Source organism: Mandrillus leucophaeus, unplaced genomic scaffold, assembly GCF_000951045.1.
Source record: "Mandrillus leucophaeus isolate KB7577 unplaced genomic scaffold, Mleu.le_1.0 Scaffold595, whole genome shotgun sequence".
Classification (NCBI taxonomy): Eukaryota; Metazoa; Chordata; class Mammalia; order Primates; family Cercopithecidae; genus Mandrillus; species Mandrillus leucophaeus.
This window is the reverse complement of record NW_012106419.1, coordinates 1,581,720-1,608,842: the sequence shown is the minus strand read 5'-3', so window position 1 is coordinate 1,608,842 and position 27,123 is coordinate 1,581,720. Positions and strand designations below refer to the sequence as shown.

The following is a 27,123-nucleotide window of genomic DNA, read 5'->3' as shown; positions in this document are numbered from 1 at the left end:
GCATCCCTTCACACACAGGGACCCTGCATTGTGTCTATTAAACACAGTCACACACTAGCTGTAGGTCCTGCTGGGCACAGACTGCCCCCGAGTCCCCAAGTCCCCAGACCCCTGTGACAGAGACCTTTGTGGGGTGAAGACTGAGCACAGGGAGAGGGTCTTGGGCAGTGGGCAGTGGTGGGCAGGCTTTAGCAGCGTGGCTTTGATGGGATGGCCCATGCTGGCTGGGCCTTGGCTGCGACTGAGGCCTGTGCCCTAAGCTGCCAAGAGGAGTTTGTGCCCCTGGAGTTTCTGGAAGGCTCTATTTGCAGCCCCTCCACCCCACAGTGAGAGAGAGAGAGAGAGAGAGAGAGAGAGAGTGGCAGTGGGTGGCAGCTGAGGTGAGGGAGAGGGGTCTTTGCTGCTAGAGCTGGACTGGCCTCTCCCATGATGGGTAGCGGGGTTCCCTGAGGAGGGCTGTGCCAGGCAGTGAGCTCACATTTGGGTAGGGACAGCAGAAATATCTAGAGGGAGCCCTGGCCACCTTCCCCTCCTGAAGTGAGCTGGGTCCCACAGAGCCAGGCCCTACAGCCCCCAGCCTCAGTCCTACCTCCTCCTAAAGTTTGCTGGAGTGGCCTGGCCCTCTTGGTCCAGGGGGAGCCCGCCACCCTGGGTGAGGGATCAGGGGCCCATCTAGTACTCCAGAGAGGGAAATTCCAGTATCTTCCACACCTCACCACTTAGCCCAGTCCAGGCCTCCATCCCCTGCTCTCTCTGGCCACTGGTACCCAGGCAGTGAGACCTGGGAGACAGCCATAGCCCTAGGGAGGGCGCTGGCCCCCAGATGGCTTGCTCAATATTTGTTGACTGACTGACTGACTAAGTGAATGCCCAGCCCGCTGAGTGCTGTGTGGTGGGGTGTGTCCTGCAGGGCAGGAGCTGGGATTCAGTTACAGTGGCAGGGGCCAGGAATAGGGAGGCAGAGACTGGCCCTGTGCCAGGCCCAGCACTGCCCACAGGCAGGGTGAAGGCGCGGGAGCAGTTTCCAGCAGGTAGGCCTGGGCAGGGTGTTGGGGGGGGTTCCAGGGAACCAGTGGGGCAGAGAGTGGGCTATTCAAGTCAAGGGCATAGAGCATAGGGTCGCAGGGCTCAGGGCCACAGAGCCTTGGCGGCAGGATTGGGAGGCAGCAGCAGCCCAGCAGGTGAAAACACTGATGGGGCAGGGCCACTGTGGCAGGCAGCCCAAGGGGAAGAAAGTGGCGGATTCTGTAGAAGGGCAGGGAAGTCCGTGGCCCACAGACTCAGTGTGCCTGCCTCCAACCCTGGCCCCATCCTTTCCCCTCATTCTAGAGGGCGGCACCACTCCCTGCTCCCTGGAAGCTGGGCAAGGTAATCTCCGGCTCCCTTCAACGGTACCCACAAAGGAAGGAAGGGCTCCTGTAGGGAGAGAAAGAGGCGCTGGAGGAGGGAGAGGGCTACGGAGAGAGGAGGCACCCAGGGACATGAGGGGCAGGGAGAGAGAAGAGGGTGTGTGTGAAGGGGGTAGGGAGTGCCCTGGGAAAGACAGGGGAGCCCGGGAAGAGAAGGGAAGACCTGGGGAGGGAGGGCAGGGAGGGAGACAGGAAGGGGTGTAGGGGAAAACAGGGAACCGGGAAAGGAGGAAGTGCCTGGGAAGGAAAAATGGGAGAAAAAGGGGAAGATCCCAGGGGAGAGGGGAAATCAACGGGGAGAAGGAAGAGCCAGTGGGAGGCAGGGGCACCAGGCGGGGACAGAGGGAAACCTTGGAAAAGGGGAGGCGTGGGGCATAGGGAGAGAAAGGGAAACCAGGGAAGGAACTGGGCATCTGGAAGACAAAGGAGCCCTGAGTGGAGGAAGCGCACCCCCAGGGAAGAGAAGGAGGGGCTTCTAGGAGGAAGGAGAGGAGCAGGGGTAGGAGGGTTCCCACTTGGGAAGGTGGTGAAAGGGAGTTCCCCAGAGGAAAGAGGGCAGGAGGGCTTAGAAGGTTGGAGGCGGCACTGTGGAGAGGTAGGAGGCCCCCGATCTTTGAGCACCCATTCCCCCTTGAAGCCCAGGTGGAAGAGAGTGAACACAGATGCCATGGGAGTGGGACCTCAGCCCTTGGTGGCTGAGGGTTTGGCTCCACAGGCTGGGGCTGGATATCAGACAGGCTCCCGGCCCACTGGGGGCTATGCTGCCCCTCCCAGTGACACCAGCTGAGTCCCAACTTTCTGGCTGCCAGTTTGACTTTCCTGTCCCCCATGGGCCCTGGTTGCCACTGTTCTGAGGCCATCCAGTAGTCTTTCTGATACTCTGTCACCGAGTTGCACTCTTCCATGAGCTACATACAGCTCACAGTTTCTGTCTGCACCTCTGGTCACTGCCTGCCTGGGCCTCTGGTAATTGTCGCTGGTCACTATTTCTGCCTGTTACTCAGTGTCCTACAGGGCCACCATTGCATGTCAACCTGCTTGCCACCCAACGTCCTCACGTTTTCTGTTGCTTGAGATCACCTTTTCATGGCCACTATGTCTGCCTATCACTCATGTCATTGTCACACCAATAGGCCATCAACTGTGGCAACAGATCCTGGGGCAGTTAGGGTGCGGGACGGCTCCCTTCTCCATTCACTTTCACTCAGTCCCGTCACAGGGCAGCACGCTTCACTCATTCAACAACTACTTACCGAGTACCTGCTGGGGGCCAGGCAGCTGGGATCCCACAGTAAACAAGAGGACAAACCCCTGCCTTCAGGAATCTGATGTTCTGGTGAGGGAGACAGCAGCCAACAACCATCCTATGGTTTCCATAGGGTGCGGGAGGAGCTGTGAGCTAAACCCAGCTCTAACCCCCTAGAAGGACCGCCTACTCTGCCCCCGCTGCCCCACAGCCTCCTCTGCTCCCACCACATTTCCTTGGCTACCTGTTGGGTGTTGCCACAGTGTACTGTGAACTCACCAGGGCCAAACCAGGGCCCCTGACAAAGGTGTAAGGAATGTGAGCCACTTTATGCCACCTATTGTACCACGCCTGATTCTGTAACTCTGTCCCCTCGCCTTGTTCTGCCTGGAGCCAAGGGTGTTCCTGCTGTCGATAAGACATAGTGGGAGTGGAGGGGGAGGGGGAAGGACTAACACACCAGGGTCACCCTGAGTGAGAGATTTAGAAAGAAGTGACTTTTGGACCAAACCTCACACACAGGTTTCTGAAAGAGTGGTGCAGAGAAGCCTCAGGTAATTGAGTATGAAGTGCCAAGACATAACAAAATCGACAGAAATGAGGGTCCCTTCCTTCACCCAGGTACTTCTCATTCCATGTCACTGTCACTCACTGCCCTCTCATTCCCTCCTCCGCACACGCAGAACCACACAGCACAGACTCAAGCAAACTAAATCGCTATTTGCAGAGCCTGTGGCTGTTTGCAGAGCCTGTGTTTATACAGAGTTCAGTTCTGTTTCAAGAATTTGTCAACTGAAGCAGGAGCATCACTTGAACCCAGAAGGCGGAGGTTGCAGTGAAGTGTGTTCGAATCATGCACTGCAGGCTAGGTGACAGAGCAAGACCCTGTCTCGAAAAAACTGAAAAAAAAAAAAAAATTGTCAAGTGTTTATGCCTAATCTGCCCAACCCACTCATATCAGCTGAGCCTGTCACTTGCTGCAGAATCTGTCAGTCTTCATAGTCTGTGTGCTGACATTTGTGTGTTTACAGAGCCCTGCTAACAAAAGTCATGTTCTATAATGAAGTTGTACAGGTAGCCAGGCGTTGGTCTCCAGCCTGAGAACTCTGGCTCTTGTTCCTTGTGTCATCCCATATTCCTGCCTGGCCTAGGATGGACATCAGCAAGGGCCTTCCAGCCATCCAGGGAGGCCTCCACATATGGATCACTGAGGTGAGAGGCACGACCAGATAGGAGAGTTGGTGACATGGAAGAGTGTGGGGTTTCCCACACCAGTCTTCTCCCACACCCAACTCAGAGCGTCCTCCTCCACCCCACCCCAGCGGGTGTCATGGGTAGGGATCTCCTGAGTTGTTACAGGGCACTCTCCTCTCCCAGAACCAGAAGATGGTGCCGGTACCCGAGGGGGCTTACGGGAACTTTTTTGAGGAACACTGCTATGTCATCCTCCACGTGAGTCGGGGAGGGAGGGCAGGGAGGGAGACAGGAAGGGGTGTAGGGGAAAACAGGGAACCGGGAAAGGAGGAAGTGCCTGGGAAGGAAAAATGGGAGAAAAAGGGGAAGATCCCAGGGGAGAGGGGAAATCAACAGGGAGAAGGAAGAGCCAGTGGGAGGCAGGGGCACCAGGCGGGGACAGAGGGAAACCTTGGAAAAGGGGAGGCGTGGGGCATAGGGAGAGAAAGGGAAACCAGGGAAGGAACTGGGCATCTGGAAGACAAAGGAGCCCTGAGTGGAGGAAGCGCACCCCCAGGGAAGAGAAGGAGGGGCTTCTAGGAGGAAGGAGAGGAGCAGGGGTAGGAGGGTTCCCACTTGGGAAGGTGGTGAAAGGGAGTTCCCCAGAGGAAAGAGGGCAGGAGGGCTTAGAAGGTTGGAGGCGGCACTGTGGAGAGGTAGGAGGCCCCCGATCTTTGAGCACCCATTCCCCCTTGAAGCCCAGGTGGAAGAGAGTGAACACAGATGCCATGGGAGTGGGACCTCAGCCCTTGGTGGCTGAGGGTTTGGCTCCACAGGCTGGGGCTGGATATCAGACAGGCTCCCGGCCCACTGGGGGCTATGCTGCCCCTCCCAGTGACACCAGCTGAGTCCCAACTTTCTGGCTGCCAGTTTGACTTTCCTGTCCCCCATGGGCCCTGGTTGCCACTGTTCTGAGGCCATCCAGTAGTCTTTCTGATACTCTGTCACCGAGTTGCACTCTTCCATGAGCTACATACAGCTCACAGTTTCTGTCTGCACCTCTGGTCACTGCCTGCCTGGGCCTCTGGTAATTGTCGCTGGTCACGGCTCCCTTCAACGGTACCCACAAAGGAAGGAAGGGCTCCTGTAGGGAGAGAAAGAGGCGCTGGAGGAGGGAGAGGGCTAGGAGAGAGGAGGCACCCAGGGACATGAGGGGCAGGGAGAGAGAAGAGGGTGTGTGTGAAGGGGGTAGGGAGTGCCCTGGGAAAGACAGGGGAGCCCGGGAAGAGAAGGGAAGACCTGGGGAGGGAGGGCAGGGAGGGAGACAGGAAGGGGTGTAGGGGAAAACAGGGAACCGGGAAAGGAGGAAGTGCCTGGGAAGGAAAAATGGGAGAAAAAGGGGAAGATCCCAGGGGAGAGGGGAAATCAACGGGGAGAAGGAAGAGCCAGTGGGAGGCAGGGGCACCAGGCGGGGACAGAGGGAAACCTTGGAAAAGGGGAGGCGTGGGGCATAGGGAGAGAAAGGGAAACCAGGGAAGGAACTGGGCATCTGGAAGACAAAGGAGCCCTGAGTGGAGGAAGCGCACCCCCAGGGAAGAGAAGGAGGGGCTTCTAGGAGGAAGGAGAGGAGCAGGGGTAGGAGGGTTCCCACTTGGGAAGGTGGTGAAAGGGAGTTCCCCAGAGGAAAGAGGGCAGGAGGGCTTAGAAGGTTGGAGGCGGCACTGTGGAGAGGTAGGAGGCCCCCGATCTTTGAGCACCCATTCCCCCTTGAAGCCCAGGTGGAAGAGAGTGAACACAGATGCCATGGGAGTGGGACCTCAGCCCTTGGTGGCTGAGGGTTTGGCTCCACAGGCTGGGGCTGGATATCAGACAGGCTCCCGGCCCACTGGGGGCTATGCTGCCCCTCCCAGTGACACCAGCTGAGTCCCAACTTTCTGGCTGCCAGTTTGACTTTCCTGTCCCCCATGGGCCCTGGTTGCCACTGTTCTGAGGCCATCCAGTAGTCTTTCTGATACTCTGTCACCGAGTTGCACTCTTCCATGAGCTACATACAGCTCACAGTTTCTGTCTGCACCTCTGGTCACTGCCTGCCTGGGCCTCTGGTAATTGTCGCTGGTCACTATTTCTGCCTGTTACTCAGTGTCCTACAGGGCCACCATTGCATGTCAACCTGCTTGCCACCCAACGTCCTCACGTTTTCTGTTGCTTGAGATCACCTTTTCATGGCCACTATGTCTGCCTATCACTCATGTCATTGTCACACCAATAGGCCATCAACTGTGGCAACAGATCCTGGGGCAGTTAGGGTGCGGGACGGCTCCCTTCTCCATTCACTTTCACTCAGTCCCGTCACAGGGCAGCACGCTTCACTCATTCAACAACTACTTACCGAGTACCTGCTGGGGGCCAGGCAGCTGGGATCCCACAGTAAACAAGAGGACAAACCCCTGCCTTCAGGAATCTGATGTTCTGGTGAGGGAGACAGCAGCCAACAACCATCCTATGGTTTCCATAGGGTGCGGGAGGAGCTGTGAGCTAAACCCAGCTCTAACCCCCTAGAAGGACCGCCTACTCTGCCCCCGCTGCCCCACAGCCTCCTCTGCTCCCACCACATTTCCTTGGCTACCTGTTGGGTGTTGCCACAGTGTACTGTGAACTCACCAGGGCCAAACCAGGGCCCCTGACAAAGGTGTAAGGAATGTGAGCCACTTTATGCCACCTATTGTACCACGCCTGATTCTGTAACTCTGTCCCCTCGCCTTGTTCTGCCTGGAGCCAAGGGTGTTCCTGCTGTTGATAAGACATAGTGGGAGTGGAGGGGGAGGGGGAAGGACTAACACACCAGGGTCACCCTGAGTGAGAGATTTAGAAAGAAGTGACTTTTGGACCAAACCTCACACACAGGTTTCTGAAAGAGTGGTGCAGAGAAGCCTCAGGTAATTGAGTATGAAGTGCCAAGACATAACAAAATCGACAGAAATGAGGGTCCCTTCCTTCACCCAGGTACTTCTCATTCCATGTCACTGTCACTCACTGCCCTCTCATTCTCTCCCTCCTCCGCACACGCAGAACCACACAGCACAGACTCAAGCAAACTAAATCGCTATTTGCAGAGCCTGTGGCTGTTTGCAGAGCCTGTGTTTATACAGAGTTCAGTTCTGTTTCAAGAATTTGTCAACTGAAGCAGGAGCATCACTTGAACCCAGAAGGCGGAGGTTGCAGTGAAGTGTGTTCGAATCATGCACTGCAGGCTAGGTGACAGAGCAAGACCCTGTCTCGAAAAAACTGAAAAAAAAAAAAAAATTGTCAAGTGTTTATGCCTAATCTGCCCAACCCACTCATATCAGCTGAGCCTGTCACTTGCTGCAGAATCTGTCAGTCTTCATAGTCTGTGTGCTGACATTTGTGTGTTTACAGAGCCCTGCTAACAAAAGTCATGTTCTATAATGAAGTTGTACAGGTAGCCAGGCGTTGGTCTCCAGCCTGAGAACTCTGGCTCTTGTTCCTTGTGTCATCCCATATTCCTGCCTGGCCTAGGATGGACATCAGCAAGGGCCTCCCAGCCATCCAGGGAGGCCTCCACATATGGATCACTGAGGTGAGAGGCACGACCAGATAGGAGAGTTGGTGACATGGAAGAGTGTGGGGTTTCCCACACCAGTCTTCTCCCACACCCAACTCAGAGCGTCCTCCTCCACCCCACCCCAGCGGGTGTCATGGGTAGGGATCTCCTGAGTTGTTACAGGGCACTCTCCTCTCCCAGAACCAGAAGATGGTGCCGGTACCCGAGGGGGCTTACGGGAACTTTTTTGAGGAACACTGCTATGTCATCCTCCACGTGAGTCGCTTGGGGAAGTCTGTCTGAGAGGGGTGACATGGCCCAGCACTGGGGAGACTGTGGCACAGACATCAACTCTGCCCTGGGAAGGGGCAAGTTGAGAGCCCGAGAATCACATCCCACAAGGTGGCGGTTACCGCTGAGGCTTCTTAGCCCTTCCCTCCCGCTTCCTGATCTCCGCGGAAGCCCCTGCCTAGCGTCTCCCCATGGCCCTTGGTACATCCTCCCCTTCTCCAGCCGCACCTCCGCCTTCCCCGCAACACATATACACAAACACCCGGACCCTAGGTTCCCCAGAGCCCGAAGGCCACGCAGGGGGCGCCCAGCGACCTGCACTACTGGGTCGGGAAGCAGGCGGGTGCGGAGGCGCAGGGCACTGCGGCAGCCTTCCAGCAGCACCTACAGGAGGAGCTGGGGGGCCAGACCGTGCTGCACCGCGAGGCGCAGGCCCACGAGTCCGACTGCTTCTGCAGCTACTTCCGCCCGGGAATCATGTGAGTGCGGGGGCGGTCGGGGGCAGGACTGAGCCGTGGAGGCGGTGCCTGGGCTGGGGCAGTCTTCGGATGGCCATCGTCCACATCCCTGAATGGGGAAAGCCGGGAGGGGTTAGGTAACACCTTTATTGAGCTACAACTCTTACACCATACGATTCACCCATTTAAAGTACACATACATGTCAGTGATTTTTAACAGTTGTGTGCAACCATCACCACAATCAATTTTAGAACATCTTCATCACCCTAAAAAGAAGTCCCATACCCCTTTGCAATCACTCCCCATTTCCCTCCAAGACCCCCATCCCCGGCCCCAGGCAACTACTCATCTACTTTGTCTATACATTTGCCTCTTCCGGGCATGTCATAGAAATGGAATCATTCAACAAGTGGTCTTCCCTGACGGACTGTTTTTGCTTAACACACTGTTTTCAAGGTTTATCCATGTTGTAGCATGTGTTATTACTTCTTTTTATTACCAAGTAATATTGTATTTTATGAATATACTACATTTTATTTATCCATTCATCACTTAATGGACATTTGGGTTGTTTCCACTTTTTGGCTGCTATGAATCTGTTTCTATGAACATTTGTATACAAGTTTTTGTGTGGACAAATGTTTTCATTTCCCTTGGTATATACCTAGGAGCAGACACCAATGGTGTTTTGAGTTTGCTTTTATATTACTGTGCTGGTGGGAATATGTCTTTCGCTGTAAATTGCTTCACAGGTGTTTTAAATTAACATTTGCAATGTATTTGGCAGTATAGGAAATTGCTGCTATTTGATCATTTCCATTTCATACAGTTGAACCTATATATGCATATAGCATATACATGAACACATGCACACAAGCATATGCACAGATGCAGAAACACCACCCCCATGTAAGTCCACCTATAGATGGACATGTGTGAATATCCATGTTCACCTACACACATATATACTGTTGCCCATTTTCATGTACTCACCATCTAGACTTACAGGGACAAACAAATAGACACTGTGCCCCCAAATGTGTGTACATGTACACATATATGCATGTGTCCACATGATTATGCATGGAAGTGCACTACACATGGAAATGAATGCACACTCATGCCCTATGTGTGTACCCATGTACCTATACATGCATGTGTTCACACAGATTCCCGTGCATGTATGAAGCAGGCACATATGTGCATGTGCTCACATCTGCAATCATTCATGCACATGGCAGACTGTGTTCTCACATACACAGAATGTATATACCCTCCTGCTATTCCCTCCTCAGCTACAGGAAGGGAGGCCTAGCGTCTGACCTCAAGCATGTGGAGACCAACTTTTTCAACATCCAGCGACTGCTGCACATCAAAGGGAGGAAGCACGTGTCTGCCACTGAGGTGAGGCTGCCAGGGGAGCCTCTTGACCTCTGGACTCGGCTCAGACTGGGTGTACTGAGGTATAAGGAAGTTGGAAATTGGCTGGGGCTGTAGGGAACAAGGAGCTGTCAGCATTCTCAGATGGTCTTGAACGAGGAGAATGGAGAGGACACCAAGCTTCTAGCCCCACTTCTGCCTCTACTCCCCGGACCTTATGTTTCTGCATCTGTCTCATGGACATATTGAGAACCTGGGCACAGCTACTTGGGAGGCTAAGGCAGGAGGATCACCTGAGCCCAGGAGTGATTCATGATGACACCACTGTACTCCAGCAGCTTGGGTGACAGAGAAAGACCCGACCCTGTCTCTAAAATCAAAAAAAGAACTTGGGCAGATGGGGGAGACGATATGGCACCTGTGAATGGTCCTTGTTAGCAACACAGTGAGAGGTGGTGCAAAACTTGGGGAGTGCATAACCTCACACTCTCTCACACACGTTGTCATTGTCACCCATATGCACACACACTGTCTCCCACTGTTATCCCCAGGTGCTCCTCTGGTCCATTTAGTGCCCTTGTGCAAATCAGAACACAGTGTCCCTTTCTTCCATCTGTCAGGAAATTACAGGAAAGTACTGGTTTTGTTAGAACAAAACATTTTGCTGCCATCTGGCCAGAATTTGGTGTAATGAACATTCAGGTGTACAACATCTACAGTGTGAATGGTAACCCTTGAGGTACGCAAGTGAGTCTGCATAGGCAGCCTGTGACACACAGACAATCCCACATAGGCTCAGCATGTCACCCACAGACCCAGTGACCATACATCCCTGGTCATTCAGGGACACCATGAAGCCCCATGTTTCTCCTATTATCCTGGCATAATTATCTAAAGTACTCCCTTTTACTCTCAAAAGTGTGTCCGTTTGGAGACTATCTTCATCCATACATATACACTGTCACCACGAGCGCACACACTTCTTCACATGTGATGTCCCCACATACATACGTGTGTATATGCACACACAAAAGATAAACAGATACACCCCACCTGTATACATGTGTACATGTACACATGTACAGCAACAGACATGCACTGAGAAGTGTCATAAGTCGTGTACACCCTGTGAAATGCAGCATTATCTACAGTCACACATGCCTAGTACACCCAGTTGCATACAGCTTCATGCACACGTGACACATCCCAGCTATGCTCCCCTCTAGCGGATGCTGGTGGTATGACACTCTGTCTCCCTCCCTGCTCCTCCTGGCTCTGGCAGGTGGAGCTCTCCTGGAACAGCTTTAATAAGGGTGACATCTTCCTGCTGGACCTAGGCAAGATGATGATCCAGTGGAATGGGCCCAAGACCAGCATTTCTGAGAAGGCTCGGGTCAGTGTCTGCCCAAGAAACTGGGGAGTATGGGGCTTGGGGGGGAATGGTCCTCCAGGTGCCCATCCTCCAGCCACCCCAAGAGGTGGGCTTGGCTCTCTGCTACAACCCAAGAAACGTCTACGAGTTACAAGCTGAGTTCAGACCCTGCACTGTTGGTGTCCCCCTGGATGCCAGGATGAGGGGACACCAGCCCTTCTCCCCACCAGCCTCTGGGAGCTGAGCAGTGACAGGAGAAAGCTGTGCTGTGAGGGGGCACACTGGTGACACCCTGACTGCCAGGTTCTCTCCCGCAGGGGCTGGCCTTGACCTACAGCCTCCGGGACAGGGAACGTGGTGGTCGTGCACAGATTGGTGTAGTGGATGATGAGGCCAAAGCCCCGAACCTCATGCAGATCATGGAAGCTGTGCTGGGCCGCAGGGTGGGCAGCCTGCGTGCCGCCACGCCCAGCAAGGATATCAACCAGCTGCAGAAGGCCAGTGTTCGTCTGTACCAGTAAGTACCCTTGGTGTGGGCAGGGGTGGATGGGACAGTCCAGGACTCCGTGTCCATCACTACTACAATAACATGGCATCTCTAGAAAGCCCTCCAGCAAAGGCTGCTGGGTTTCTGGGACATGTCATAGGGACCATGGGCCCAGCCTGTACTCTTCCATGGTGTGCACTGCCTTGCTGAGAAACCTATTGTACATACAGGGGGACTGTGGTGCCCTGCTAGGGTCAGGCAGCTGCCTAAAGCTCCACAGCAAGGCTGCGGTAAAGTCAAGACTACAACTCAGGGCTCCAGCCCCCATGCCTTCTGTCTTTGAGGGGCTGGGGTGGCGTCCTAAGAGGGGCTGGAGTGGAGCCAGGTCAGGGAGGGGCTGGGCTGGTCACTCCTGGGTTCCTGTTCCCCCAGTGTCTATGAGAAGGGCAAAGACTTGGTGGTCGTGGAGTTGGCGACCCCCCCACTGACCCAGGACCTGCTGCAGGAGGAGGTGAGGAAGTCCTGGCCCCAGCTATTCGCATCCTGCCCCACCCACAACCCCAGCCCAGTCTGGACCACCTACTGACCAGCCCCACCCTTGCTCCCAGGACGTCTACATCCTGGACCAGGGTGGCTTCAAGATCTATGTGTGGCAGGGACGCATGTCTAGCCTCCAGGAGAGACAGGCTGCCTTCAGCCGGGCTGTGGTGAGCCCCCGGGCTCTGTCTGAGAGAAACAGAGCACTGCCCTGCTGTCTGAGTGGGGAGACAGCGCTGCCCCGGGGTCTAAGGGAGGAATTAGCCCTCCCCTGGAGTTTGAGTTGGGAAATCCTATGCTGGAGTCTTAAAGGGGAGGTAGCCCTGCCTTGGGAGCCCTGAGAGTGAAGACCAGGTGGCCACTGAGAAACCATGTATAAAAGGGGCACGTGGCCCTGCCTTCAGGTGTGGGGCCTTACTGACTGGGCGGCCGCGCTTTCTGAGGGTGGGGTTGGGGAGGAGACGGGGCTCTTTCTGGGGTCCATGAGGGTTGACATGGCCTGTCCTGCCCGAGGCCTGGACTAAGGGGACCCTGCCTGCCCTCAGGGACCTCAGAGAAGTTGGTGGTGACAGAGTCAGTTCGTTAATTGGGTCATGAGCTCGGTTAATTAACGCTTCTTGGAGCTCGGCTGTCCCAGAGCTGTAGGTCCCCAGGGGCGGGAGTGGAGCAGTGGACTCTTGGGTCGCAGGACTGACAGTGCCTTCCGCCCCAGGGCTTCATCCAGGCCAAGGGCTACCCGACCTACACCAACGTGGAGGTGGTGAACGACGGCGCCGAGTCGGCCGCGTTCAAGCAGCTCTTCCGGACTTGGTCTGAGAAGCGGAGCAGGAACCAGAAGCTCGGCGGCAGGGGTGAGCGGGCGAGGCGAGCGGGCGGGGCGGGGCGGGACTGGCGGGGCGGGACTGGCGGGGGCGGGGCCTGGCAGTAACTGGCAACTCGGCGGGATGGGTGAGCGGGCGGGGCGGAGCCGGAGGGGGCGGGGCCTGGTCTGCACGGGGCGGAACAGAACCTTCTCAGGACGAGGAAAGGGGCGTGGGCGGCGGAGGACGGGGCGGGACCTGGAATCTCGGAGGGATGGTTGAGGAGTGGGCGGGGCGGGGATGGTGTGGGAGGGGGTGGGGCCGAGGGCGCCACTGACACCTGCTGCCCCACCTTCAGATAAATTGATTCATGTAAAGCTGGACGTGGGCAAGCTGCACACCCAGCCTGAGTTAGCGGCCCAGCTCAGGATGGTGGACGACGGCTCTGGGAAGGTGGAGGTGAGGGGCACTGGGTTAGCTGGGGGAAGATGGGGACACAGGGGTGAGCTTTGCCTACAGGTAAACGGTACGACTGCTATCTGATGTGACCCAGGTGCATATCCATACACAATCAGGGACACCAAGGGACACGTGTACATTTACACACTCTTCTAACAGGCGGTTCATAAGTTCATAAGTTCATACATAGTCACACCTAATCATATACAGCCATAGGCACTCACATAACACAGACACACAGTAGAGTAACACTTGGACCCTTAAATTCGCCCTGTAGTCACATGTAGGACAAAATCAAACATATGCTTATACAGACACACATACACACATACATAGTCACAGCCAAGTACACAACTGCAAATATGAAGCTGCAAAAACTCTGCATCAGACATGACCACAGTCACACACAACCATCAATCCACAGAGACACACCAACACAGACACACGATCACACATAATCATAGCCCCACACACTCAACCCCAGCTCATAGCCATACACTGTCAACCACTCATCTGGTCTCAGTCCAGTGTCCTGCGAGACACAGGGGTTGAGGGCCACTTCCAGGCTGTGTATAGTGTGGGGTTGTATCTTGACTTACTGGCTGACCCCCTAGGCAGAGCCCTGAATTTTTTAGGCCCTAGTTTTTAAATAAAATGGAGTCAGAAACTGTGGTCCCATCTGGCCCCAAAGCTGATGTGGGGATCCTGTGGAACTGTAGGAACAGAACTGCTGGGCCTATGCAAGGGGTCCTAGTTCTCGAGGTAGGTGGAGGTCAGAGAAAACCGAGATTTCTTCTTCCTTTGCCCTAATATGGATGGACAGAAGTGATGAGTGGGAAGAGACTGAGAGAAGAGAAGATGGGGCAAGGGGGAAGAAGGGGGAGACAGGGAAAGAGGAAGACAGGGAAGGAGCGCAATGAGAGACAGAGAAAAAAAGACTGGGAAGGACAGAGGATGAGGAGGAGACAGAGGGAAGGGAGGAGGAGGTGGAATGGAGGAAGAGCAGGGAGAGATGCGGTACAGGGAGAAGAGAAGGGGGGTCAGGAATAGATGGGATACACAGAGAGAGACAGAGAGCCAGATAGTGGGAGCGGGAGACAGGAAAGCAGAGGGAAAGGCGAGGGACGGAGGGAAAGAGAGCTCCGAAATTCAGGCGCCAAGCACAAAGTCAGGGAGGGGATCCCTCCTGACAGACAGTGGACAGGCAGGCAGAGAGAGGGCCTGAGCCAGGGGTCCTGGCTGCCCGGTAAGTGCCAAGTGGCCTGTGGTCAGGTCAGCCCCTTTTGTAAAAGACAGGGCTCTGGCTGCTCTGGGCTGGAGGTCAGCTTCGCAGGGACAACTGTCAGGGTCAGTGTGGGAAAGGACACCCAGGCCTTGTCTCCTGCCATGCAGAGGTGAGGTAAGGGAGGTGTCATCGTCCCCAATATACAGGTGGGAAAGGCCTGAAGCTTAGAACGATGTCACTGCTAACACAGGGCCTATCTGGGATTTGACCAGAGTCTGCCTGGCTCCAGGCTCTGCCACCCACAGGAAGAAGAAACTACACTAACAGATGTGAGACAGTGTTTGCCCTTCAGTCTTTGAACAGGCTTTGTGTTTTCTAAATGACACTTGAAAAAAGGGAATTCATTCAAGAGCTCCAAGGCTTCCCTTTCCGCCTGGCTTCTGTTGCCCTGGCCTGAGCAGCAAGCAGCTGGGAGGGGACCGAACTGCCCCTAACCAGGGCTGTGGCTGGTGGGGTTGGGACTAGGGCTGGGCACGTAGCTGGGATTGGGTCCATCTCCCAAGTGTGGTGGGTTTCAGAGGTCCGTGAGGAAAGGGTCGCCTGCAGATCCTTGTTCAAGCCCAGCACAAAGCCCGGAATGGGCCTGGAGCTGAGGGTGGGCCCCTGGCCTTCGTGGATGAGGAAGGCCTCGGAGGCTGGGGAGAGCTTTCCAGTTGGGTGCAGGATGGGTGGGCTGGTTCAGGAAGAACAGCCATCTGTGCCCATCGGTCCCTTATTCCCCAGGTGTGGTGCATGGAGGACTTACACAGGCAGCCCGTGGACCCCAAGCGTCATGGACAGTTGTATGCAGGCAACTGCTACCTTGTGCTCTACACGTACCAGAGGCTGGGCCGTGTCCAGTACATCCTGTACCTATGGCAGGTGAGCCAGCCTGAGGGAGGCAGCACTCACCTTAAAGCCCAAGGGCTGAGCTCTGGGAGTGAGATGTGAGAGCTGGGCCAGGCCCTCACTCACTGCCCCTACCTGCAGGGCCGCCAGGCCACTGCAGATGAGATCAAGGCCCTGAACAGCAATGCTGAGGAGCTGGACGTCATGTATGGTGGCGCCCTAGTGCAGGAGCATGTGACCATGGGCAGCGAGCCCCCCCACTTCCTTGCCATCTTCCAGGGCCAGCTGGTGATCTTCCAGGTAGGTCTCACCTCGCCCCTCTGGCCACAGCCTGCCCAGTTCTGCGTGGGCCATGGCCCCCGCACACACTTCTAAGCACTTTCCCTTTGGGCCTGGGGCCTGCTTCTCATCCCCTAGTTTCCCAGAGCTTGTCTAAGGCCCAGGAGCTCCAAGGTTGGCCCCTGCCTGACTTACCCTCCCCAGTCCCAGGGCCAGATGAGGAATTTGAGTTGAAAGGGAGCCAGAGGCTTGCCTGGGGCCGCACACTGACAAACCTGGTCCCCACTTTCCACCTCCAAGGCCTGAGCACCCATGCCCCTACCACTCAGAGATGGGGGGGAAGGTTCACTTAGAAAGGGTCTGTCCCTATCCCAGACTGATGGCATTCCTGCACTCCACGCTTAGAGCGTCCTATACTCCTCATGTGAAATCACCAGTGAGGGCCGTGGTAGTTTCAAGCAAGGGTCCCTGAGCTCTGAGGTAATATGTCCCACACTGGGACAGGAAGGCGCCCCCGGGAGCCCTTGCCCAGCCTGAGGCCTTGTTCTCCTGTAGGAGAGAGCTGGGCACCATGGAAAGGGGCAGTCAGCGTCCACCACAAGGCTTTTCCATGTGCAAGGCACTGACAGCCAAAACACCAAGACCATGGAGGTGCCAGCCCGTGCCTCGTCCCTCAACTCCAATGACATCTTCTTGCTGGTCACAGCCGGCGTCTGCTACCTCTGGTTTGGGAAGGTACCCACAGCACTGACCACTTGACTCATGCCCAGAGGTAGTGGTGCCAGGCTGGGGGTGGGTCCTCTCCATAGGGGATACAGACTTTGAGTCCAGCCTCAGATAGGCTGATGGGGGGAATGGGGAGGGGAAGAAGCCACAGTGTCCCCTCTGGAACTTGGCGAAAGTTACAAAGTTACAGGTGGACCTGAGAGTCTACAGGTCAGAGCCAGGCCCAGGCCGCCGCCTCCTTACTGCCTGGAGCACAGGGCATGTCCCTTCCCAGGTCTCTTGGGAAAAGGAGGGGCCTATGCCAGTTTGCTGGAGTTTTCTCTAATTTTCAGCATACACTATGACTGACCCTCTAAGCCTGGGAGCCTCCCATCCCCTGCTCTGGACCTTGTGAGGGTCCCAGACCCTGTGATCCAGATCAGCTGGGGACACAGGCCTGGAGGGTGAGGAAGATGCCTTGTTCACCGGTGCCCTGCTGTCAGCTTAGGCCTCCTGTGACCTGGGCCCAGCCCCACCCCATACACCCCGTGAATGGCATATGGGGCTGGAGGTGAAGGCCCTTCCTCGTACAGGGCCTGAGCCATCTCTTTGCCTGCTAGGGGTGTAATGGTGATCAACGTGAGATGGCACGGGTGGTGGTCACTGTCATTTCCAAGAAGAGCGAGGAAACAGTGCTGGAGGGTCAGGAGCCTCCCCACTTCTGGGAGGCCCTGGGAGGCCGGGCCCCCTACCCCAGCAAGAAAAGGTAACAGGGTTGGGAGGAGAGTGTTCTTACGCAGAGGAGGAATTGAGGCCCAGAGAGGAGGGTGGGTGACTGGGGTTCACACAGAGAGCTGGAGAGACAAGACTAGAACTGGGGACTCTCAGCTTCCCACTCACAGAGACTCCCACGAGCACAGCCCGCCCTTCACTCCCAGGCCTGGGTAACTTGGGTCTCGAAGATGCTGGGGAGGGTGGGGGCAGTGGCGCTCTCTGCGGCAGAATCCCCTCCCTGCATTGTCCTGGTCCTGGGCCAGGGGACAAAGCACCCTACAGTCCTCAGGGGTCACGGTGCCCAGTGTGTGTGTAGAAAGTGTCATATGATGTATCGGTATACAGTGCGTGTGGATGTGCAAGAACAGGTGTATTCTGGGTGTTGTGTGTGTGGTGTGTAAATGGACAGGGTTTGTGTGGCAGGTAGGAGTGAGGCCTCAAGGGGAGGAGGGAGCTGAGAGTCCTGGTCACTCTTGGTCTGCCTGTGGGGCTTGGTTTATGTGCTGCACTCCCCACAATTCTCCTGAGCTCAGTATTCCTGCCTCCTGCTCCCAGCCTGGCTTCCCCTCCTTCCACTTTGGGCTGGAGACCTACTCTCTGCCAGGGGTGGGCTGAGGAGCTCCTCCCATCCCAGGGAGGGCGAGACTCCAGCTCAGGCCCTCCCCTTGCCCTGCAGCCCTCTCCTAGGGGAATTCATGGGACATCTTGCATCACAGCTGGGTGGGGCGAGAGCTTTCTCCATGAGCAGAGAGGGATCCTGCACCCAGAGCAGAGCAGAGTGCTCGGGGAGCGGACCATGGGGCTCAGAGGAGGGCCCAGGGCTCCCACTCCTGAGAAGTGGCTTCCCAGCCCCCGGGATGGGGCACTTGTGCCATGGGCTGGGGTGCCTCTCTGCGTGGCTCACAGCCTTGCTGTCCATGCTGGCCAGGCTCCCTGAGGAGGTCCCCAGATTCCAGCCACGACTGTTTGAGTGCTCCAGCCAGATGGGCTGCCTGGTCCTGGCAGAAGTGGTGTTCTTCAGCCAGGAGGACCTGGACAAGTATGACATCATGTTACTGGACACCTGGCAGGAGGTAAAGTGGCCACCCCTGCCTGGTGGGGCTGTGAACGGGAGTGTGTCTGTTTGTGTAACTGGGTGTGTGTGTATCTAGCCATCTGACTCTGTACATAGGGTTGTGGGTGAGTCTGTGTGACCTTGTCACTGAGCAACTGCATCGTGGTGCATATGAGACCATGGATGAGTGTGTGTCACCAGGTGGCAGCACTGAGACTCTGGGAGACTAGGAGTGTGTTGGAACTCAGGGGTAACTGAGACCATGTTTGCAGTTGTGTGCGGCTCTGTGTGCCTTATGATACTGTGTGTGGCTCCAGCGACAGTACCTGCGGCCGAGCATGTGTCAGTGCTGCATGAGTGACTGTGAGTGGAACACCCAGTCGCATCATTCATGTGTGTGGCTTGGTGTGAGCGTTTGCCTTCGTGCACCTGTGTGTGACACTTTGTTAGTGACTGTGAGGTCACATGATGCTAGAACTGACCAGACCAGTGGCAACTGGTGAAAATGCGTCTGTGAAAGAGACTGACTGGCTGTGGGCGAGTGATGGATGAGTGTGTTTGTGGGTCTGTGTTTCTGTGCACAGTGGTGTAACTGGCTGGGTGTGCGTGGCTGTGTAAACAAGTGCTGTTGTGTTTACGTGCAGCTGTGTCTGACAACAGTGGATGACTGTGTGGCTATGGTTTGCTGTCTGGCTGTGTGGCGATGGATGACTGTGTGACTGTGTAAGCTGCCATAATGTGTGTTCTCTGTGTCTCCGTGAGGCCATGTCTGCAGCACTGTTTGAATTGGTGATGAAGCTGTGTGCTCCCATCTCACTCAGAACAAACCCAGAGCTCTTACCACAGCCCTACGTGACCTGGCCAGCCCCAACTCTTTGACCCAATTTCCCCCCGCACCCCCCCACTGCTTCTGCTGCAGCCACAATGGCCTCCTTGTGTTCCCTGAACATGCTGGGCACACGGCCACCTCGGGGCTTTTACACTGGTTGTTTCTTCTGGTTAGGACACTTTTCCTCCAGACATACATGTGACTTGCTCTCTCATGAAAGCTCTATAAGAGCAGGGATTTTTGTCCATCTTCTTTCATTGTTGACTCCCCAGAGCCTAGACAAATGCCCGGCACACAGTAGGTGCTCAGTAAGTATTTGTGGATTGATCTCCAGGTAAACCATGCAAGAAAAAAAAGGCGTGTGGGTTGAATATGTGTGCATGCATGTATTCCTGTGATCTTCTCGTGTGTTCACGGGTGTGTGGGTATGGCCGCTTGCTGGATGTGTCTGCCTGGCCAGGGATCTGTATGTGGGGTCCTGTCTGGGACAACTGATGGACAGGGAGTGGACAGGAAGGGGTCCGCTCTGGGCAGCCCTTCCACCTGCCCAAGGCCAGGCCCCCTCTGTGGCCCAGATCTTCCTGTGGCTTGGGGAAGCTGCAAGTGAGTGGAAGGAGGCAGTGGCCTGGGGCCAGGAGTACCTGAAGACCCACCCAGCAGGGAGGAGCCCGGCCACACCCATCGTGCTGGTCAAGCAGGGCCATGAGCCTCCCACCTTCACTGGATGGTTCTTCACTTGGGACCCCTACAAGTGGACCGTGAGTGAGGCCTGAAACCCCCAGCCCCACCCTAATTTGGGGGGAGAGGAGCCTGACCTGGGCCAATGGAATGAGGAGGCACTGCCCTGGCTGGGGATTGCCAGTGTGTGCATGAGACCTGGTCTTGTCCTCAGGCCCCTCCTGACTCCCACCGGTGCCCCCTCCTCCTGCCCTGGCCCTGATACTTGCCCCTATTCTTGCTCCAGAGCCACCTGTCTGACATGGAAGTGGTGGAGGGCAGCCCGGCAGCAGCATCAACCATCTCTGAGATAACAGCAGTGAGTCCTGGGGCCCCTAGCCTTCCCCACAGTGACCTGGGCTCTGACCGCATGGTCCTGATGGGCAGAGGAAGTGCCAGGCCCTGGTAGGTGGGAGGAGCTGCAGTTGGAGGCAAGAGGCCTGTGGGTTCAGTGCAGCCTCCCTGTGGGCTACCGATTCCCCATCTTCCTCAGCCTGAGGCTCCTCTCTGGACAGGAAGTCAACAACTTCCGGCTATCCAGATGGCCGGGCAATGGCAGGGCAGGTGCCGTGGCCCTGCAGGCCCTCAAGGGCTCCCAGGACAGCTCAGAGAATGAGCTGATGCGGGGCCCCAAATCGGGTGGCACCAGAACCAGCAGCTCTGTCAGCAGCACCAGCGCCACAATCAACGGGGGCCTGCGCCGGGAACAACTGATGCACCAGGCCGCTGAGGACCTGCCAGAGGGCGTGGACCCTGCCCGCAGGGAGGTGGGCACCCAAGACCCCCGCCACTCACTGCCCCAGCACCAGTGCATCTGACACTGAGCTGGAGGAGCCCGAGGCAGGATCCACTGGTGGCGTGCAGTGGGCAGCTGCCCCGGGAGATGTGTCTTCTAGTTGGGGTGGTGGGCAGACAGATGTCTGGGAGTCCTAAGCCCTGGATGACGCTCCTGAGTGGGGCAGGATTCTGGGCTCAGATGACACCCTCCCCTGTACCTCCCCCTCTCTCCCCTGCCCAGTTCTATCTCTCAGACTCTGACTTCCAAGATATCTTTGGGAAATCCAAGGAGGAATTCTACAGCATGGCCATGTGGAGGCAGCAGCAGGAGAAAAAGCAGCTGGGCTTCTTCTGACCCCAAGCCCTCTCGACTGCCCCTACCCCCCCGAACCCCAACATACCTACAATGCTGGGGAGGCCCTGCTTCCACTCCCCTCAGAGGCTTCTGGTCATCCTCTGCTTGTCAGTAAAAGCAGGCAGTCCATACAAGGTGTGGTATGCATGCTTTCAAGCCCGGGCCACTCAGCAGGTCCACCTCTCAGAGGAAGGGGCCTCTGGGGCTGGCGAGTATGAGCTTTCAGTGCCACCCCACAGAGGGGTTTATTTCTCATTGGTCTCTGCAGATACCCCCCGCCCTACTCAACTGTGTGCAAGGAAGGTAGAGAGTGAGGTGCTGAGGCTCCAGCACTCTAGGACATGGGGACACACACACACACATACACACACACACACATACACACACACGCTTCACAGGGGATTTTTCTGGCATCCAGGTAAAGAGACCACAAGGCTTAATCTTATCGTGATTTTTATAAAAACCCTTGACCACCGGCCAGCCAGGGGGTGGAGAGGGCTGCAGTGTTGTTCCTAACGGAATGAAGGACAGCTCCAGGGACTGGGCTAGCTCCTGGTCCCCAGGGAGGCAGCAGCAGACACTATGTTAGAGCTGAAGGCAGTTTGGGGGCCTACCTCTGAGCAAGAGGCTGGGAGCAGGCACACCAGCCCCGTCCCCACGTGTGGACAGAGGGCCCAGCCCACTCAGGGGGGACCCTCCTGGCTTCCTCCAGCCTAGTCCTGGAGGGAGATCTTCACAAAGAGGGTGGCTGATGGATGCTGGTCCCCATTCTTAGACAAGAGGTGGACATGGCGGTATCCTGGTGGGTGGACAGGCAGGAGGGAACACAGAGAGAGTTTTGGTCACTCAGGGGATGCTTCAAGGGACAGCCAGCCCCAGCCCAACAGATACCAGGCCCTGTTTCCCGCCAACCTGGCCGTCCCCTTCTCTTGACACTCACCTTGTTTGAGGCTGTTCAAGGGGATGGTATTCTGGCCAATGAAGTCATTCTTGGAGGAGGCATCATAATCTTCCACCAAGAAGCGGACGAGGGCAAGGTCAGGCACAACTACCTCAAACGCAAACTCCGTGTCCCACCATGGGTTGAAACCTAGGGGGACAGGCACCATATCAACAGCATGGACACCAGCCTAGTAGCCCAGCCTGGCCCAGCACCTACCGTTGTTGGTGATGACAGCAGTCTGGCGGCTGGCCACGTCCCGGCTCACGCCATGGATCTCCACTGTTACCTTGGGGTCCACAATTGAATTCTTATTCTTGTTGACTTTTGGCAGCTGCTGCCCTGAAATGACCTGAGGAAAGGCAGGGGACAATGGACAGTTCAGGAGTGATAGTGGGGAAGGGAGGCCCATCGGCACCTATCCCTCCTGGGTCCGGCGTACCCTGATGTTGAGCCGCTTCCGTGCCCACCAGGGCCCCTGAGCCAGGGCGCGGGGGTTAAAGGTGGCGTTGGGGTCTCGCAGGAAGGCGGGCTTCAGCACGTACCCACAGGCCCCGTTGTCCTGGAAGCGGCCCTGGTACACGTCCATCTCTGGCCCAGGTGTCTGGAAGTTCAGGGCCACTACAGGCAGGACAGAGCAGTCGCAGGCTGTGGGTTGGCCCTGGGGCCCTAGAGCACAGCCTGCTCAGGGTACACTGAGGCCTAGGGTCACATGGTGAGTTATCAGGGCACAGCATCACTCCAATGCCTGCTGCCCACCTGCCACCCTCAGTGACGCACAACGCTAACCACGCCTTCCATTCTTCGTGTCAGAAATCAAAGGGCTAGTGTGCTAATGAGGTTTCAGACACTGGGATGTGCTGGTGGGCAGATATTTCCAGACGGATATTACCAGCTCCACAAGCCCCTGCATTTGACCCTGCTTGGGTCCTCAGAGCTCCACTGCATGGCCTTCGAGCTCTAGGCCGCCCACCTTGGGACTGAAACCCTCCTCCAGGCCTCCTCCAGCCCCAGCCAGCCCATACCGATCTGGCAGCCCCCGTTCCACATCTCCACGGGGCTGTAGTTGGAGGAGTCTGTTCTCCATCCAGCCGGGTAGATTCTGCTCAGGTGCCCCACGTTGTGGCGGACAAAGCCGTTTCCTGAGGGGAGGTGTGATTCAGTCGCAGTGGAGGCCTCCTGGTGAGGCCCGAGCACTGCCCTGCCAGTTCTCTCTGTAACACAGCACAGCAGTAGTGGGGAGCCAGGCCTCACCTGATTCCTGGAGCAGTCGAAGGGCACGGTTCTCAGAGAAGGACGCCATCTCGTAGAAGGCCTGTCCAGGGGTACCAGGACTGGAGAAGCCCCCAAAGTGGACGCTCTTGCAGTAAATGACCATGTCAGAGAGCTCCTGTGCTAGCCTGAGCTTGTCCTCCTGGGGGCCACGGGAAGGCCCGGGTTAGATTCAGTGGTTGGGGCAGGGTAGGCACTGAGAAAGCCAGAAACCCAGGCACAGAGAGATAGAAGGAGACAGACAGAGAGAGCGGGGCAGAGGGTCTGAGTGGCAGCCACAGAGAACTGAGACAAGGCAGACCTCCCAGGGTTGAGGGGATGGGGAAGGCCCGGGCTGCCCCACCCCACAGCTCCCCCTCAAACCTTGGGCTTGTGCTGCACGCGGCTCCTCACTGCCTCATCCTCCATCTCAGCAGCCTCATCTTCATCTGACACCACAGTGGCCTCAGGGCCACCCTCCCCTCCAGGAGGCAGGAGCCCCCCGAGCTTCTTCCCCTTCAGCAGGATCTTCCCCTTCAGTTGCTGGGGTGGAGGGGCAACTAGTCAAGACACACCTAGCCTCCCGGCCAGGCTCCCCACCCTCCCCCTGGGATCCCACATCCCCACCACACACCTCAGGGGAGGGCAGGCTGTTGGTGACCCCATCCAGCTGCCGGTTCAACAGCATGGGGCCCAGGATGGCTTGCAGGTGCCGCGCCATCACGCGCTGCTGCTCCAGGGTGCAGTGGTTCTCCAGGGACAGGATGACGGGGTAGGGGGATGCCTGGAGGCCCAAGGGCACATTAGGAGTGGTGGGCCACCCCTAGCATCCCACTCCTCGCCTGCCAGGGGCACGCCCACCTTGAAGGCGTAGTCCCGGATGGCCCTGAGCACATCGCAGAAGAGGATCTTGGAAGTGAAAGTATAGCCGTGGTAGATGATTGGTTCCTGGTTGGGTCCGTCCCAGCAGTCGAGCTCTAGGCAGCGGCAGCCTTTGCACAGTGCCCTGAGGGGAGGGTGGCAGCTAGGACCCTCCAAGTCCCGTCCTGGGTCCCACCCAGACTCCCGCCCCAAGGCTTCCCTGGACAGCACCGGATATAGGCCTCAGTGCTGCTGGGCCCGGCGAGCTGGTCCTCCAGCAGGTAGGTGTTGTGCGAAGAGGACACCAGGTAGTGGCTAAGCGGCTGGCCCATATCCTGGTAGACGCGGCGGTGTGCCAGGCTGAAGGCACTGCCGTCAGCTGACAGTAAGTACATGAGGAAGCCGTCCTTGGTCATCTGCCGCTGCGCCTTGGCTGGGAGGGAGGAGGCCACTGCCAGTCAGAGCCAGCCTCCAGCTGCCCACCCATCTGGACAGAGGAGCCCTCTGAACCCGCTTGCCTGCCTGTCCTGAGTCAGTCTTCCAGAGCTCTTGGAATTAGGATAAGTCTGAGGCTCTCGACCAGACTGTGGCTACTCCAGAGTGGGGCCCCGTCTCTTCCTCCTCCCCTGTCTGCACACTCTAAGACCCCTGAAGACAGGGTGTCATCTCCCCGTTCCCTGGACCCCCAGACTGGAGCCCCCTCCAGAGCAGGGCCACAGCTTCTCTGCTCTATCACATCTCAAAGCTGGCCCAGAATGAGCACAAAAAAGGAAGCAGGAGTAGCATCTGCTTTTCAGCCATCTCTCTGGTTTCTTGAAGAAGAGGTTCTCAAAGCCCCCTGAAGGAAGTGCTAAGAGGGAAACAGGACCAGGGAAGGGCAGGGATGCCGGAGCCCTGTCTCTCATCTGCCGGCTTTCATGGGACTGGAAAGTGCTGAGGAGAGGCGTGGGGCTGGCTGAGGCAGCCCCTTCCCTCTGGCTCCCATCTTTCTGGCTGCAGTCTCCCCAGGGGTCTCCCGGCCCAGTGCGGCACTGCAACTGCAGGTGGCAGGCCCTGGTCAGGCTCTCACCAGTCTCGCTGGGCTCGTAGCGCTCAATGAGGGAGAGGGCCAGCGCAGGCCCTGCCGCCTCCTCCCGCTGCTGGTGCTGCAGGAACGTCACTAACTGATCCACCGACAGAGTCTCCCCTGAGCCCGCGGCCTCGGCGAAGGTGCGGTCGATCTCCACCCGCTGGGTCAGCATCTTGTAGAAGGCCTCAATCTCCTCGTCCTCCAGGGAGTCCGTCTGGGAGCGGTCACACTCCTGCAGAGCCAGGACAGCCGGGTGGGCTCAGAGCAGGCCTTGGGCCGGGGTCAAGGGCCCCATGGACAGGCAGCCCCAGCCCCACTTCCTGCCTCACCCGGAAGATCTTCCGGGCATAGCTGTCGTCCACCTGGATGTTGAGCTCCTTCAGGAAGTTCTGCAGCTCCTTGAAGCTCATCTTGTTGTCCTTGTTCTTGTCAGCTTTTCGCAAGCAGGAGTGAATCCAGCTGGGCAAGAAGTAAGGAAAGAACCCAGGAGTCCTGGAACCCACCAAGGTCCCAGCCAGAGCCATGGATGACTCCAGCTGAAGCCACCTATAGCCACAGCTCCCTGCAGGCCTGACTTACTACACATCCACGTTTCAGTGGCCTCTTCAGAGGAAAATGTTACATCCCATTAAGGGATCTTTTTCTATTTGCTGGTTTTCAAACCTTTCAAATTTTTAAAAACATTTATTTTCTTACTATAAAAGGGCCCACTGTAGACAATTTAGAAAATGCAGAAAAGTAAACAAGCAAACAAATCCCCCATAGTCTATCACCTAGGGATAAGTACTATTAACATTCCAAAGTATATTCTTCTGGTTTTCCTTTTCTTTTTCTCTTTCTTTCTTTCCTTTCTTTTTTTTCTTTCTTTCTTTCCTTTTTTTTTTTCTTTTTTTTTTTTTACAAGATCTCACTCTGTCGCCCAGGTTGGAGTGCAGTGGCACAATCACAGCTCATTGCAGCCTTGACCTCTCAGGTTCCAGTGATTCTCCCGCTACAGGTGTGCACCATACCACCACGCCTGCCTTTTTTTTTTTTTGGTAGAGACATGGTCTCCCTGTGTTGCCCAGGCTAATCTCAAACTCCTAGGCCCAAGCAGTCCTCCTGCTTTGGTCTCCCAAAGTGCTGGGATTACAGATATGAGTCATCTGGACTGGTTTTCCACATACAATATATAATAATAAATATCCAACACTAAAGAAATGGATATACCACCTGCTGAATAGCCTTCAGCACACGAATCTTGTGCTTGGCTGGACCATTCTGAACTTGAATTTTTTTCACCTGGCTTTCTGCCATAATTATTCTTTTCCACATATATACCCATATATACAATTTGGAAAATATATGTTAGAATTTTCTTTTTTTGGAGATGGAGTCTTGTTCTGTCGCCCAGGCTAGAGTGCACTAGCGCAATCTCGGTTCACTGCAACCTCTGGCCCCTGGGTTCAAGCAATTCTCCTGCTCCAGCCTCCTGAGGAGCTAGGATTACAGGCGTATGCTACCATGCCCGGCTAATTTTTGTATTTTTAGTGGAGATGGGGTTTCAGCATGTTGGCCAGGCTGGTCTTGAACTCCTGACCTCAAGTGATCCACCCGCCTTGACCTCCCAAAGTGCTGGGATTATAGGTGTGAGCCACCGTGCCTGGCCTAGAATGAAGTTTTAAAGATCCACCTACCTCCTCCAGAAGCTTCTGATATTTGCATTTTCCTCCTAATTTTTTTTCTGCAATTTAATTTATTTATTTGGTTTTTTGAGACAGGGTCTCACTCTGTTGCCCAGGCTGGAATGCAGTGGCATGATTATGGCTCACTGCAGCCTCAAACAATCCTCCCACCTCAGTCTCCTAAGTAGCTGGAACTACAGGTGCACGCCACTATGGCTGGCTAATTTTTGTATTTTTTGTAGAGACGGGGTTTTGCCATGTTGCCCAGACTAATTTCAAACTCCTGAGCTCAAGCTATTCACCTGCCTCAGCCTCCCAAAGTGCTAGGACTAGAGGTGTGAGACACTGAGCCCAGCCTTTCTGGATTTTAATTTGCCTAATGATGCATCTGCCAAAAATAGTGGAAATCATACATTTGTAGTCCATTTTCTGTGTAACATTATATCATAATTATTTCCCTGTGTTAGCGTAGCCTCCATAAACAGCTTTAATGGCTGTATAATGTTTACTGAGTATAGGCACTATAAATTAGAATGGCTTTATGATCTTAAGGTCTAGGC

At 56.0% G+C, this 27,123-nt stretch overlaps 2 protein-coding genes across 2 annotated transcripts in view; one reads left to right on the top strand and one right to left on the bottom strand.

The window, feature by feature from the left end:
• The first annotated feature begins 926 nt into the window (after nucleotides 1–926).
• On the top strand, nucleotides 927–20,909 carry VILL (villin-like). Its single transcript, XM_011999511.1, has 20 exons — nucleotides 927–1,031; nucleotides 7,281–7,426; nucleotides 7,592–7,666; nucleotides 7,955–8,160; nucleotides 9,436–9,544; nucleotides 10,803–10,913; nucleotides 11,210–11,409; nucleotides 11,812–11,890; nucleotides 11,988–12,086; nucleotides 12,629–12,767; nucleotides 13,075–13,175; nucleotides 15,184–15,321; nucleotides 15,430–15,588; nucleotides 16,123–16,302; nucleotides 16,893–17,038; nucleotides 17,975–18,119; nucleotides 19,505–19,687; nucleotides 19,894–19,965; nucleotides 20,162–20,413; nucleotides 20,665–20,909. The coding sequence occupies exons 2-20, from the start codon at nucleotides 7,367–7,369 to the stop codon at nucleotides 20,776–20,778; spliced, it is 2,568 nt and encodes an 855-aa protein (XP_011854901.1). The 5' UTR covers nucleotides 927–1,031; nucleotides 7,281–7,366; the 3' UTR covers nucleotides 20,779–20,909.
• A 305-nt stretch (nucleotides 20,910–21,214) lies between these two features.
• The window catches only part of PLCD1 (phospholipase C, delta 1), a 17,957-nt gene continuing 12,048 nt past the window's right edge, over nucleotides 21,215–27,123 (bottom strand). The window contains exons 4-15 of the mRNA XM_011999510.1: nucleotides 25,229–25,358; nucleotides 24,900–25,131; nucleotides 24,062–24,263; nucleotides 23,831–23,975; nucleotides 23,604–23,753; nucleotides 23,354–23,512; nucleotides 22,973–23,132; nucleotides 22,744–22,860; nucleotides 22,161–22,339; nucleotides 21,938–22,070; nucleotides 21,719–21,868; nucleotides 21,215–21,577 (exon numbers count right to left, since the gene is read on the bottom strand). Coding sequence (XP_011854900.1) covers nucleotides 21,492–21,577; nucleotides 21,719–21,868; nucleotides 21,938–22,070; nucleotides 22,161–22,339; nucleotides 22,744–22,860; nucleotides 22,973–23,132; nucleotides 23,354–23,512; nucleotides 23,604–23,753; nucleotides 23,831–23,975; nucleotides 24,062–24,263; nucleotides 24,900–25,131; nucleotides 25,229–25,358 — 1,843 coding nt within the window. The 3' untranslated portion in view covers nucleotides 21,215–21,491. The remainder of the gene's footprint in view (nucleotides 21,578–21,718; nucleotides 21,869–21,937; nucleotides 22,071–22,160; nucleotides 22,340–22,743; nucleotides 22,861–22,972; nucleotides 23,133–23,353; nucleotides 23,513–23,603; nucleotides 23,754–23,830; nucleotides 23,976–24,061; nucleotides 24,264–24,899; nucleotides 25,132–25,228; nucleotides 25,359–27,123) is intronic.

Coding starts and splice junctions, on each gene's coding strand:
- VILL (XM_011999511.1), top strand. CDS start 7,367: ATGGACATCAGCAAGGGCCTCCCAGCCATCCAGGGAGGCCTCCACATA. Junction 7,667..7,954: donor ACTGCTATGTCATCCTCCAC/GTGAGTCGCTTG, acceptor CCCGGACCCTAG/GTTCCCCAGAGCCCGAAGGC. Junction 12,768..13,074: donor CCAGAAGCTCGGCGGCAGGG/GTGAGCGGGCGA, acceptor CCCCACCTTCAG/ATAAATTGATTCATGTAAAG.